At 40.3% G+C, this 12,352-nt stretch overlaps 1 protein-coding gene across 5 annotated transcripts in view; it reads right to left on the reverse strand.

Moving 5' to 3' along the window:
• The window catches only part of LOC108670020 (glycogen synthase kinase-3 beta), a 31,498-nt gene that overhangs the window by 8,431 nt on the left and 10,715 nt on the right, over window positions 1–12,352 (reverse strand). The window contains exons 1-7 of one of the 5 annotated variants that reach the window (XM_047882197.1): window positions 9,316–9,357; window positions 7,428–7,618; window positions 6,897–6,980; window positions 5,896–6,006; window positions 5,437–5,674; window positions 4,957–5,150; window positions 4,012–4,077 (exon numbers count right to left, since the gene is read on the reverse strand). In XM_047882197.1, coding sequence (XP_047738153.1) covers window positions 4,012–4,077; window positions 4,957–5,150; window positions 5,437–5,674; window positions 5,896–6,006; window positions 6,897–6,980; window positions 7,428–7,618; window positions 9,316–9,331 — 900 coding nt within the window. In that variant the 5' untranslated portion in view covers window positions 9,332–9,357. Of the gene's footprint in view, window positions 1–4,011; window positions 4,078–4,956; window positions 5,151–5,436; window positions 5,675–5,895; window positions 6,007–6,896; window positions 6,981–7,427; window positions 7,619–8,211; window positions 8,509–9,315; window positions 9,358–12,352 lie in introns of those variants that run through there. The other 4 variants (XM_018157462.2, XM_018157464.2, XM_018157463.2 and 1 more) reach the window with 4 other exon arrangements.

The following is a 12,352-nucleotide window of genomic DNA, read 5'->3' on the forward strand; positions in this document are numbered from 1 at the left end:
TGGTACTTGAAATTTTGTACTGCGACCACAGCTGTGTCCAAAAGAACGTCCGAAAGCTCGACATTGTTGTCAGGTTTCCGAATATATCTATTTTCAATGAAGTCTGCCTAAATAGGCATAAAATTAAAAGTTACGTGACATGTCTATAAATCGCACTTCTGAGTGGTTGGGGAATTACTACTAAATTAGGATGAACGATTACGAGGATACGCAGTAAGCAAATGAGATCGTAACGTTAAGGGGCTCATAAAATATTCTATGAAGAAATTAAGCAATTCTGTGTATTAATAACTACCACATCGCGGCAATCTTCCACCCCGTAAACATTATTCCAAGGTAGGAATTGGATTAAAGTCCCAGTGAGGTACGCGCAAATTTTTCAGTGCATGGCACTTTGACCTTATATGTTAATATATGATTTTTGATATTAGTCCAATTAGATAGGTAAATATTGCATGGTGTACACACCGAGAACACACCGTGTACTGTTGAGAGATCAATGGTACGAGATCAAAACTATCTTAGTCTTTCATGCAAGACCATCACAAGTCACCACACAACACCAGTTCAATGAACCTCTTGAAAGAAAATCAGATCCAGAACCATAATCGTTGAATTTTGGTTACAACAATAATTGTCTCACGAATTAGATTAAACTAAACACCGAAAAAAATTTCCAAGCGAACATACGACAGATTCGCAGAAAAAAGAAAAGGATTATCAGTAGACATCGAGACAAACCTTACAAAATTGGTTCCATAACGGCTCTCTGTTCTTAGCCCAACGCTGAACAAACTAATCGCATCTGAGAAATAAAGCGTGCTACCTTAACAACTATACACAAAAAGTAGAAAGTGATTTTCTCCAACCTATTGATCGAATTGGCAGTATCCCATCGGATCGGTCAAATTTCCAGTTACAGCTCTTGAGCCATAATTTGTCATCTCGACCAGGTTTCTGCCCAAGTATTTCACGGATTCTTAATGTTAAACTTTGACTAATCCTGGAGATGAACAAGCCGTCTTGAAACGTCATTCCAGTTTAGTTGTGTTAATATCTTCAACAGTGATCCCAAAACCCGTCTACAACATCAATTTAAACCATTGCGAGCAAAGAGATCTCCGAAATTCAATATACAAAATAAGTGGATTCGAATTTTAAGCAGTTGACCGTCCCCAACGAATGGATGGTACTCGATAAAAAAATTATAGACAGAGTGATTCATGGAAACTTTTGTATTTCATGGAAACCTTTTTCATGGAAACCTTCATGGAAACTTTTTTTCATGGAAACCTGTTTTGTATTTCGCGCCATGCAGCCAGATGCTGTAGTGTAGGAAAAGGGTGGGCAGTATTCCATATGAAAGGCAAGGTCATGAAGTTTTGTGTCTAGCCTTGTCAGTTGCCAATATGCATTGGACAAGTGAGCAGCGTGCGTTTGCTGTCGAGGTGTACTTTTCTAATTACCGTTTTTCAGAGTGGTCTCCATCTGAGACGTTTTGTAAGCGCCTCATCTCCTCGAGAGGTGACCTTCTTGAGCCGCCCCGATCCCCAGATTTGGCTCCGTGCGATTTTTTATGAGGTTATCTTCTCCCAAATCAATTGTTTTCAATGACTGTTCAAGGACCCCTCCTCATTTGAAGTACATACGGCAAGCCATCGCCAACATACACGTCGATATGCTTGAGCGAGTTGAACGGAACTTGAAAAAATCGACTAACTGATTGCATTGATTTTGAGGGCCGTCATTTGTCCGATGTCGTCTTAAAACTAAATGATATAAAAATTCAGGTATTGTCTTCTTCAAGAAAATTTATATTGTAATGATATCTATACTAGTTCTTTTTTTATTGAGCTTTCAAATCAAGAAGTTTCCGTGAATCACTCTGTATATAATGCCGTCCCTTTCACTTAAAAAAAGAGACAAGTAGTGGCCTCATTGCAACAAAAAACAAAGTCCTTTTATCAAGCGTGTATTTAACCCTTTTCATGAGTTTAGGGTTAAATATTTCCTTCATTCGAGAACACTAGTTGATATCCGACGACTTTACTAACTTGTACCTCAACCCTGAATGACACGAAACATCAGTTACAATCACAAATACTCAACGTGAATAGAGTTATACACACAAAATGCATAAAAAAACTTTGCAGAATTTATTTACATGAAAATAACTAAAAAAGTTAGTAAATTAACGAAACTGACGAGACGCTCAGTAGGCTTGCGTCTGGGAACCGACTAGCAACGTTCCAGATAATAACCACCTATATCTGTTCAATAAGAACCCGTTTTTGACAATGAGATTGACATTGATTTTGACAATGAGAGCAATGTCAAAGATTTAATTATCGCTGGGAAGCTGCAAGTCAAAACTAATGCTACAGCAGCGTAGTAAGGACGCTGCAGCGGAGCGCCCGTCATGTCGGAAAACTCAGACCAGAAGCTCAGCCGCGTTGAAAAATCTCGAACGAGCCAATTTCACAGGTAAGCGATAGAACACCGACAATAATGGGCGGCAATGATACCAATTTCTTGCGTGACATAATATACAAAAATTAATATTCTCGATGTTAGAATAATTAAAAAAACGCCCATAGACAATGATGTCATTTTAATTACGGATAAGTTAAGGCGTTCTATTCTTCTTCACTACTTATCCACTAGCTACTTATCATTACTAATTCACGGAATTATATTGAATCAACTGGTTAAATATCTAATGAATTTCGACATTAGATAAATACAATTTTTAGTATTCAGTTAACAGCTTACTAAGCCGACTCTCAAGATCATATATGGCTTCAATTTGCTTCTTCATTCACGCAAAAATTCTTCTCGACCGTTACTCGTTAAAGAGAGTTTTGTACTTGACATTAAGTACAACATGCTTTCCTATAAAAACGTTAATCAGGCTGTTCAAAGATGATGCATGAAAGCAAATGTAGCGGAAATTAATCGACGACCTGACTCTTAAGAGTAGGTACTGCAAATCGCATAGGCTTTCAGCCATTCGTTCAATATATTCATGTTCATCTACAGTAAGGCATGCATTTAATTAATGTTAATCAACTGATCTACACGAATGTATATCGACGGCGTCTTCCCAGCCAGAATTAATAGCGGGCCGGAAGTCGAGAAGGTCCTGAACACACACGGACGATATTGAGGCTCACACCAGTTTTCTGGTTATTTCAAGATCATTCGCCAACATCACGCGAGTGTCAAGAGACACTTTGTTAAATGAGATTACTCAAGTAGTCAGGTCCTTAACTACAAATAGCATTAGTGATGATCGAGGCATCCGTAGATAAGGGGTTATATAGGACGACACATCGTTCTTAGTATCTAACCAAGAAAACAGTGCCGGAGGATGGGACTGATAAAGAGGCATGAACACAAAATCAGGACGAGAAAAATTGTATAGATAACGGATTTACTTCTACGTCACCGCCAGCTATATCTTTAAAAGACCGGGATTAAAATGCGGGAGCAACGAGTTATCCAAAAATAGACAAGCAAGATGAGAAGAATAAGACTGAGGCGGTGAGCCCAAACGACGGAATTCCATGCGATGACCACAAAGGTTAATGGCACCAACTCGTAACACAAAAATTAATGCAGGAATATACTACAGAAATTAAATCTCGGCACATTGAGTCAGTATGCATCAAAAGTTAAATTCTATGCAATCTAACGTTACTCAAAATGAACGTTAAAATGTACACATTAGAAACGGCAACGTGTAAGAAATGCGTCGTAACTTCGTTAGCGGGTTATTACTACAAAGACTCGAGTAGTCGAGATCGAATTGCTTGAACGACATGTTTTTCAACGGGTTAAGGTAAAAACTGCTATCTTCGAGCGAGTTGAGGGAACTTTGTTACAAGTGTTAGTTGGAAGTAATATGACAGGCAGAGAGTTCTAGGAAACTGCACCACAAAGGGTTTAAGATAGGCCCACGGATGGACGATGGAAGTGTACGGCCACGCACGAGGCGATGCCGATACTCACTCTTAGCCGCTGGGGCTTCTTTTCAAGAATACATGGAGGAGTCTCAGCAGTGGTTGCCATCATATTCTGCAAGACGTGACAGCAGGCCAGCCGTACGTTAGAACCAACGCAATACCAGCACCATGTGAGTCACGCCAACAAGCTCACCCATAATTCAAGCCTCACTTCTCTCACATACCAAGATAAATCAAAATCGATTACAGACCACGATCCTGTTAAAAAAATATCAAACAAGCACGGAGATATCGGAGACGTTACTAAGTGACAAGAATTAACTGCCAATAGGAACGCTAAGCGCCATAAAGGAAGGATGGTTCATTCATTCCTTTATGAAGGACGGATGTAATTCAGACATGAGTATCTAGCTTCTTGGTCGCCAAGTATAACGGTCGTTCACTGCCCCTCATCTAGGTACGAGTTGCACCAAATTACCTATGCCATCAAAATAACCACCGCCGGCCCAAACGTGTAACTTGTATACGAAAAAGCAATTTTCCCATCATTGTTTCGTTCTTTAATAACAGAAAAATTTCGTCCAATATAAATTCGATATAGTTATAAATAATTCACACTTACCTTTCACATCTCACTAGGCATGAAAATGGAAAAAAAATCCTAAAAATAACACAAGAGAAGAAGTGCATCAGACGCATGAAGACGTGGCAAGCAGAGGAAAGTAACGGCAACAAAATTTCACTTGAAATAAACTGCTTGAATTATTCGTGACGTCTTTGTGCCATAACAACTGATCCCGTTGAAAAACGTAGAAATAACTTTAGCTTTCTTGACGAATGCATAATCGAATCTAGCTATATATTAAAGTAATAAACTTCAGCACTGAAGTTAGTGTTAACGTTCAGATTGCAATAAGTGGTACAATTTCCATGCATGGCCACGAGACTTCATCCGCGCGATGCCCTTCACCAATAGCGCTGTTCATCTCACCTTTTGCCAGGGGTGACTCTTGATCTGCGGGAATTTGAACTCTGTGTAGTTAGGGTTCATTTCTCTAATTTGCTCGCGTGTGGGCGTCCCCAAAACTTTGATGATCTCTACCAGTTGATCAACTCCGCTGTCACCAGGGAAGATCGGCTGGCCGAGGAGCAGTTCGGCCAAAACACAACCGGCGCTCCACACATCTGAGGTACAACAACTGGCTGTGTCAGCCTCCCATACATTCATAGGTGCCCAATACACTCTTCTTGGTCAGAAGGAGCAAAACCTGGCAAATTGCTGTCAAATATTGAATCAAAAATAATCGAGTGAAAATATTTTATAGACCAAATCTAGTTAAAATTGTCTAACAAGTGGAATAACGACGGCAGTTAACAATCAAGAACATCTCTTGAAGAACTAATTTTTCCCCTGTGCCATAAAAGGGATATACCCGCTGTATTGTTAAGAGATAACCAATAGAATACTCACCAATATTGGTAGTGTAATCAGTGGCACCGAAGATGAGTTCTGGAGCACGGTAGTACCGGGAGCAAATGTAGGAGACGTTGGGTTCGCCCCTGACAAGGTGCTTGGCGCTACCAAAGTCGCATAGCTTCAGGACTCCAGTCTCAGGATCGAGCAGCAGATTCTGGGGCTTGATGTCTCGGTGACACACGCCCAGTGCGTGAATATAAGCCAATGACCGGAACAGCTGATACATATACAACTGCACACCGCACAACAAAATACACCATTACTTTCAATCCACGAACTTAAGCACTACTAAAAGAGTCAAAGGATTGTGTACATAAGATGCCGTCAGCATAAAATATTGAAGTAATACTTCAAAGAAATGTCGTCAGAACATCGTACAGATAACTTTCAAGAAATAGAACTAAAGCAAAGAGCTAGTATTATTTACATGTATTACTGTGGAATAGCACTCACCTTAATATAGCTGATAGGTATAGTTTGCTTTTGTTTACTATGATGCCTGGCTACCTTATAAATGGTCTCTGGTACATATTCTAGTACAAGGTTCAAGAAGACCTCATCTTTCTGCGGAAAAAAATAGAATACATGACATCAGTTATTTAGGAAATGAAGCATTAGTATTATGATCAATGATCGTGACTGTGATCAATGATGTATCGTGACTGTGATCAATGATATATCGTGACTTTGATCAATCATGACTGTGATCAATGATATATCGTGACTTTGATCAATCATGACTGTGATCAATGATATATCGTGACTTTGATCAATCATGACTGTGATCAATGATGTATCGTGACTTTGATCAATCATGACTGTGATCAATGATGTATCGTGACTTTGATCAATCATGACTGTGATCAATGATGTATCTTGACTGTGATCAATAATGTATCATGACTGTGATCAATAATGTATCATGACTGTGATCAATGATCTATCATGACTGTGATCAATGATCTATCATGACTGTGATCAATGATGATCAATGATGATCATGACTGTGATCAATGATGTATCATGACTGTGATCAATGATGTATCATGACTGTGATCAATAATGTATCATGACCGTGATCAATGATGTATCATGACTGTGATCAATGATGATCATGACTGTGATCAATGATCATCATGACTGTGATCAATGATGATCATGACTGTGATCAATGATGATCATGACTGTGATCAATGGTGTATTGTGACTGTGATCAATGATCTATCATGACTGTGATCAATGATGTATCGTGACTTAGATCAATGATGTATCATGAATAAGATCAATGAAGTATCACCACATCACTAGTCATATACAACATAGCATCAATTCCACAGAATTTTAGTCTAGTCCGTAATTTTTAGCAAAAAAAAATACCAGCTCGCTGCCTGTCAACAAGAAAACCAGCTTGATACACGAGGCATCGAGACGCTCAGTAAAGCAAACCCACTCACCTTGTCCCCGCAGGAATAAAAGAAGTATTTCAATTCGACTATATTACAATGCTCCAGTCTTCTCATTATCTGTAGCTCGCGATTCTGTTGGTAGTGAAGGAAATGGTGTCAATGATAACGGAATTATCAATACGGCAAATACCGAACACATTTGCTGTGCAATTGCAGTAAGGATTAACTCGGTTCAAATAAAGTTATGATGACAGGTCTACCTATATGATAAAGAATTGAATAAGAGAGCAAACTACCATCAGATTTTAGGCTGATATGTTTAGATCATTGTAAAATTAATTCAGTACAAGTAGTATAAATGAAACGGTATAAAAATAATCCAATCGAACATTAGATTGTGCTAATGGCGGAAAGAATTCATGTTAGTAGAAGTCTATGCAAATCGGATATTGTCAGGCGTATTCCACTTGGAAGTTTGAAAAAAAGAGTAAGAAATACATACTCATGTCTGAATATACTCAAATGTCAAGAGAATCTTACTAATAAGAACTAGTGTTAAGAACTGCGCGAATAGAGCACCTTGAAGCGTTTGTCTTGAAGCACTTTCTTAATAGCCACCAGTTCGCCAGACTCTACGAGTTTAGCCTGAAAGACCACGCCGAAGGAGCCGTTGCCTATGACTTTAGTGTCCATGTAGGACACCTCTTGTGGTCTGTCCGAGCCCTGCCCGGCGGTTGCAACCACGGTAGTGACTTTGTTGCCATCCTTACCTGCAACAGAAAAACTCAAGTTCCATCACAAAATTCATATCCAGGATAATGAGGTCACGAGTTAAACATGTGAAAGTCTATGGATTAACTTGAAGAACCAAGAAAAATTAAAGAAAATATTCCTGTGATCCAAAAAAAAACTGGTAAACTTTTGAGATAACGAAAAAATCTTGAATCCTAAGAAATACTGTGACTATAATTACGGGAAAATCGAGCAAGCAAACTGCGCAGTGACGTGACGGGCAGCACGACACTCAGGACAATGCCAACACGCCGAAGGTGTCACAGCTAGAGTCGCAAGGGAGAGACGTACACGGGACGTGCTCGCGCATACACGACCCATTAGTTCAACGAGTACAATTCGACACGGAATTCCCATCGACGTCCACACGAATCTGATAATCGAGACCTCGGTATGCCTTATTCCACTAGTGAAGAACATCGCTGGCGAGAAACTCGAGACCTCCAAAGGTAAACAAATGGAGATCGTGGATAGTTAGAAAAAAACAACAGGGTAGGTAGCTTTACAGAGAACTTGGGCAATACGCGAGGAAGAACTTCATTTCGATGATAGAAAGTTCAAAGTTCCTTACCTCGCTTCCTGCGCTCAAGCTCGTCTGCATCGTCATCCACATACTGAGGCTCTAACTGCTCATCCGTAAGAGCATCTTCATCGTGGTCTTCTAGCTCCCAGTCTTCAAGGACGTTCAGGAAACGGTAAGGCTCACACTTCCTTTCGAGCAAGTCTAAAGTGAGGAGACTCATGGCAGCAGCTAGGGAGATGAGCGAGCTGCTGCTCTGCGCGGCCAAGCGCTGGTGCTAGCAGCTCAGGCTGTTTACAACTGCACGCGAGATCCCGATAGCTGCCATGCCACGTCTCACCTTAACCTCGGCACCAAAATAGATGCTTCTCTGCACTTGCGAGAGCAGGCATCGAGGGCACTATACCTCACCGTCACATGACGTGCGTATATGACGCCACATATATCATAAAAGCTGAACGCGATACACAATACGAGAAAGCTTGGAATCCCCACACCAGATGACACTAGATAGCGCAGTTCATTCCACCTCGAAGAAACGTACAGAGAATGCAAATATCTAGGAAAAAACTGTACAGAATCAATCCCTTTAGAGTAAATACCAACGATCAAAAAAGAACGGGCTAGGGGAAATCTTTATGACGAAGGTTTTAGAAATGGGGAAATCGCATGATGCAGTGGCTGCCAAAATGTGGTGGGCAAGGGTTATCAGGAAGTTAGCTAACACTTCCGAAGCCGTGAACAATTTAGTGTTGACCATTTTAACTTATTGATACAAGATAGTCCAATAATGACTTGCAACTGTACCCACACGCCAGCCACCTGAGCCCAGCGGCCCACCGTTGAATTCAAACAGTACACTCAAATACCTAATGCGTTTATTATTGGCGGGTTAAAATGAACTGCAACTAATAATACATAAAAAATTATGATCCAAAAGTTATATTCTACATAAAAAAATCAACTATTGGCATGAAGCACCTAATAATAACTTGACAATGTGCTTGCCATGCAAGGCATGCGTATACCGAAAAACCTGCTTGCAATGGCGCAGTACATTCTCAAATAGTTTCCCGCTATAAATTGCCTAATTTCGAGATCCTCAAGAAGATAATTCTATAATTTTCTATGTGAAATTTACCAATACACATTTACCAGTCTCAACCGCCATTATTCTGACTGGTGTAGATCAGGTTCCGCTGCATACCCCCGACTTCAGCTGAAAAGGTCAGTGGACATAGGGAGTCTAGTCTGATGTAAAGCATTTCATTGCCTATCATTGCAAGATAGTAAGGCTATTCATGACTCAAATGATGAAATCCAAACTGAATCACACACTCATTTATTAAAAAACCTTTACGCAAGCATAAGCAACATTGCGGAACCTATAAAAAGAAACATTTAGCTAATGGTTCAAGGCGCACACCGTAATTCAGAAAATCTGATCAGGAGAGTCGTTCTACTCACTACCGAAGAAATTATGAGCGACTTGTTATTAAACGATGGAATAAATCAAACATAAGGATGCTACCTAACAAAATTACGAGCATAAGAGTAAATTCGACAAGCGAGTAAGCTACGATAATCTGTGGAGAACTTCACACAGACCCCGTTCACGAGCAACAAAGAAGGCATTGAACGTCAAGAGTCTAACCACCTACAATCTGAACAAACAGCTTGGTTAGGGAAAACATATCAGCGTTTCGCGCCAGGTGTATCGTAACTGTGAACGGTATCTTATCACGTCTTGGACTTTAATAGCCAAATTAGAATATATGCTTCCTTAACGCAGAACGCACATTAGGTACGGTGTAATACCAACGCTATTTACGACTACCCGCATCGATGGTGGCAGTACAAAAGGAATGCGCGCGACGGTATTTCTAGACCTATACAACACCAAAAATAATATTGAACACCACATCCCCAACAAATGATATGTAGAAGGGAAGAGAAAACATCCAACACTTCTGTGCTTATTGGGGATTAAAACAGATGCCGAAACATTCGCGTTCGAATGGATTACATGGGAATTGTTTTTTTAAAGAGTGACGTCTTTAAAATTCAAGTGGCATAGCGCCAGAATATCGGAAGCGGTCGCAACTGAAAATAAATGAAGGTAACGCGCCAACGATTAAGGAGACCATCTACCCTCCTTAAAAACTTCTACAGTTATTATCCGATCATGTGAAACTTCACATACACACGTAAAATGTAAAAAAATAACATTTTGCTCCTTTGAATTTTTTGAAAATATTGATAGAAAACGTGAAATTCATAGAAAACGGCTAAAAACGGGTACTTTAGAAAATCTATCTCCTCCTACAAATATCATCCTACAACATCGAGACACGTATCATTCGATTCATAAAGACCATACCTATCGACTCTTAAGATCACTTTTCTCATTTTCCCCATAGTTTTTTTTATGCGCATTTTTTTCATTTTTCTCATTTTTCCCCCTTCCCCCCCCCCTTCTCCCCCATATATAAGACGAACCATATACAAATTCCAAAAAATTATCTTAGAGTCGATAGGTATGGTCTTAAAGGAATCGAATGGTATTTGTCTCATTGCTGTAGCTTGAAAACTATAGGACGAGATAGGTTTGCCGTGAGAGCAATAGGTTTTCACCACGCCCAAAAAACTGCCGCGCGGCAAGTAAAGGGACGTAAAAGAGTCGTAACGTAGCCTAGATACCGTAATTAAGCCTCAAACCAAGTCAGCGAGGCATAGAGCGACTGGCTGCATACCTCTCACCTCGCTGTCATGATGGGCACTGACTGCTTTGGCGGTAGCAGGCTATATTTATAGTCCTGCTCTCGAATTACGCCCATAGGAATTAGTGAAGGCCGCCCAATACCGCGCCCCATTCCACGTCGCGTCGTGTACGTCAAAATGCAGGTAGAAAGATGGTTCTGGTACCGTTCGACGCGTCAGAAAGCAAGCTTTAAGATGAGTATAAGCACCGGATAATGCCATAATTGGCCGCTTCACGTCAGACGTTCCTTTTTAGTGTGTCCAGCCTTCGAATTAATCCCATACACTTTACTGCAGGGCCCTCAAAACCGCCCCCCTTTAGGGAGCTGTCACGAAATCATTTTTCGACGTAGAGAGATGACTCTGGTACCGTTCGATGCGTCAGAAAGTAAGCTTTAAGATGAGCACAAAAACCGGAAAACGCCAAAATTGAAAATTTAGGGGTAGACGGTCCCCTTAACAGCTTTTCAATGGATTCAGTTCAGCGATTATCTCAGAAAATTCGACTGTACGGCATCACACATAAATTCATCAAAATATGGCTTCTATATATTTGGCAGGAAATTTTCAACAAATTAGAGCCCCCACTAGGATCGAGTCATGTCAGTGAGAAACTAATAGTTCCCCAACGCATTGGGGTTGTTGCAGCACGAGCGGACTCAACGAGCGAAGGAATCTCGCCCAAGATTTTGTGGCGACCCAGCAGGTATCTGGTGCAAAAATTATTAACCGTAAAACGAAGGATCGTCAACACGTCCTAGAATCCTGCGACGAAATTCTGGGGCAGCAAAGATACATCATGGGCTGAATAATTCCTAGAAAATTAAGACACCTGGGCTCGTGATCACTAACATCTGCAGAGTAGTAGTTGAATCATCGCAAAAAAATCGAGTAATGTACGAGGCCAGTTTTGAATGTTAATTTCTGTCATACAGAATTAGACGCATTGCACTGCACTTACTCTACTATGAACTTTTCAGTGAAAAAATTCCACGGTCAACATAGGTAAAAAGGTGACAAATTTTCATTCCATAACGATTGCGAAGAACCTCGCCTGTCTGCTCTAAAACGAAACAAACGCCCTTCCGATGATAAATTGTTCAATTTAAAATTAATTTAATGGAGTACGTTGTAGATGTTCGTTCAGTGTCGAGCCAACTTACTTTTATGATATGCATCAAAGAAAAATTAATCTATATGAAAATCAGTGCATAGGGAGTTCAAAAAATGGTTGCATCCGAACGGGGTTTGAGTGCGAACTTCCAAATAACATATAATTTCGTACCAAGTGTCGAGCACAAAACCTACTAGAACGATCTGGGAACGTTAAACCCAGTCTCGCTGCACTAAACCGTACGCCGAAAGTATGAAGCTCTTTCCATGGTCTTTATTGCATTTGCACCCCATGCAAGAACGCTAAAATCTATCGCCC

Source organism: Hyalella azteca, unplaced genomic scaffold (assembly GCF_000764305.2).
Source record: "Hyalella azteca isolate HAZT.00-mixed unplaced genomic scaffold, Hazt_2.0.2 contig1314, whole genome shotgun sequence".
Classification (NCBI taxonomy): Eukaryota; Metazoa; Arthropoda; class Malacostraca; order Amphipoda; family Hyalellidae; genus Hyalella; species Hyalella azteca.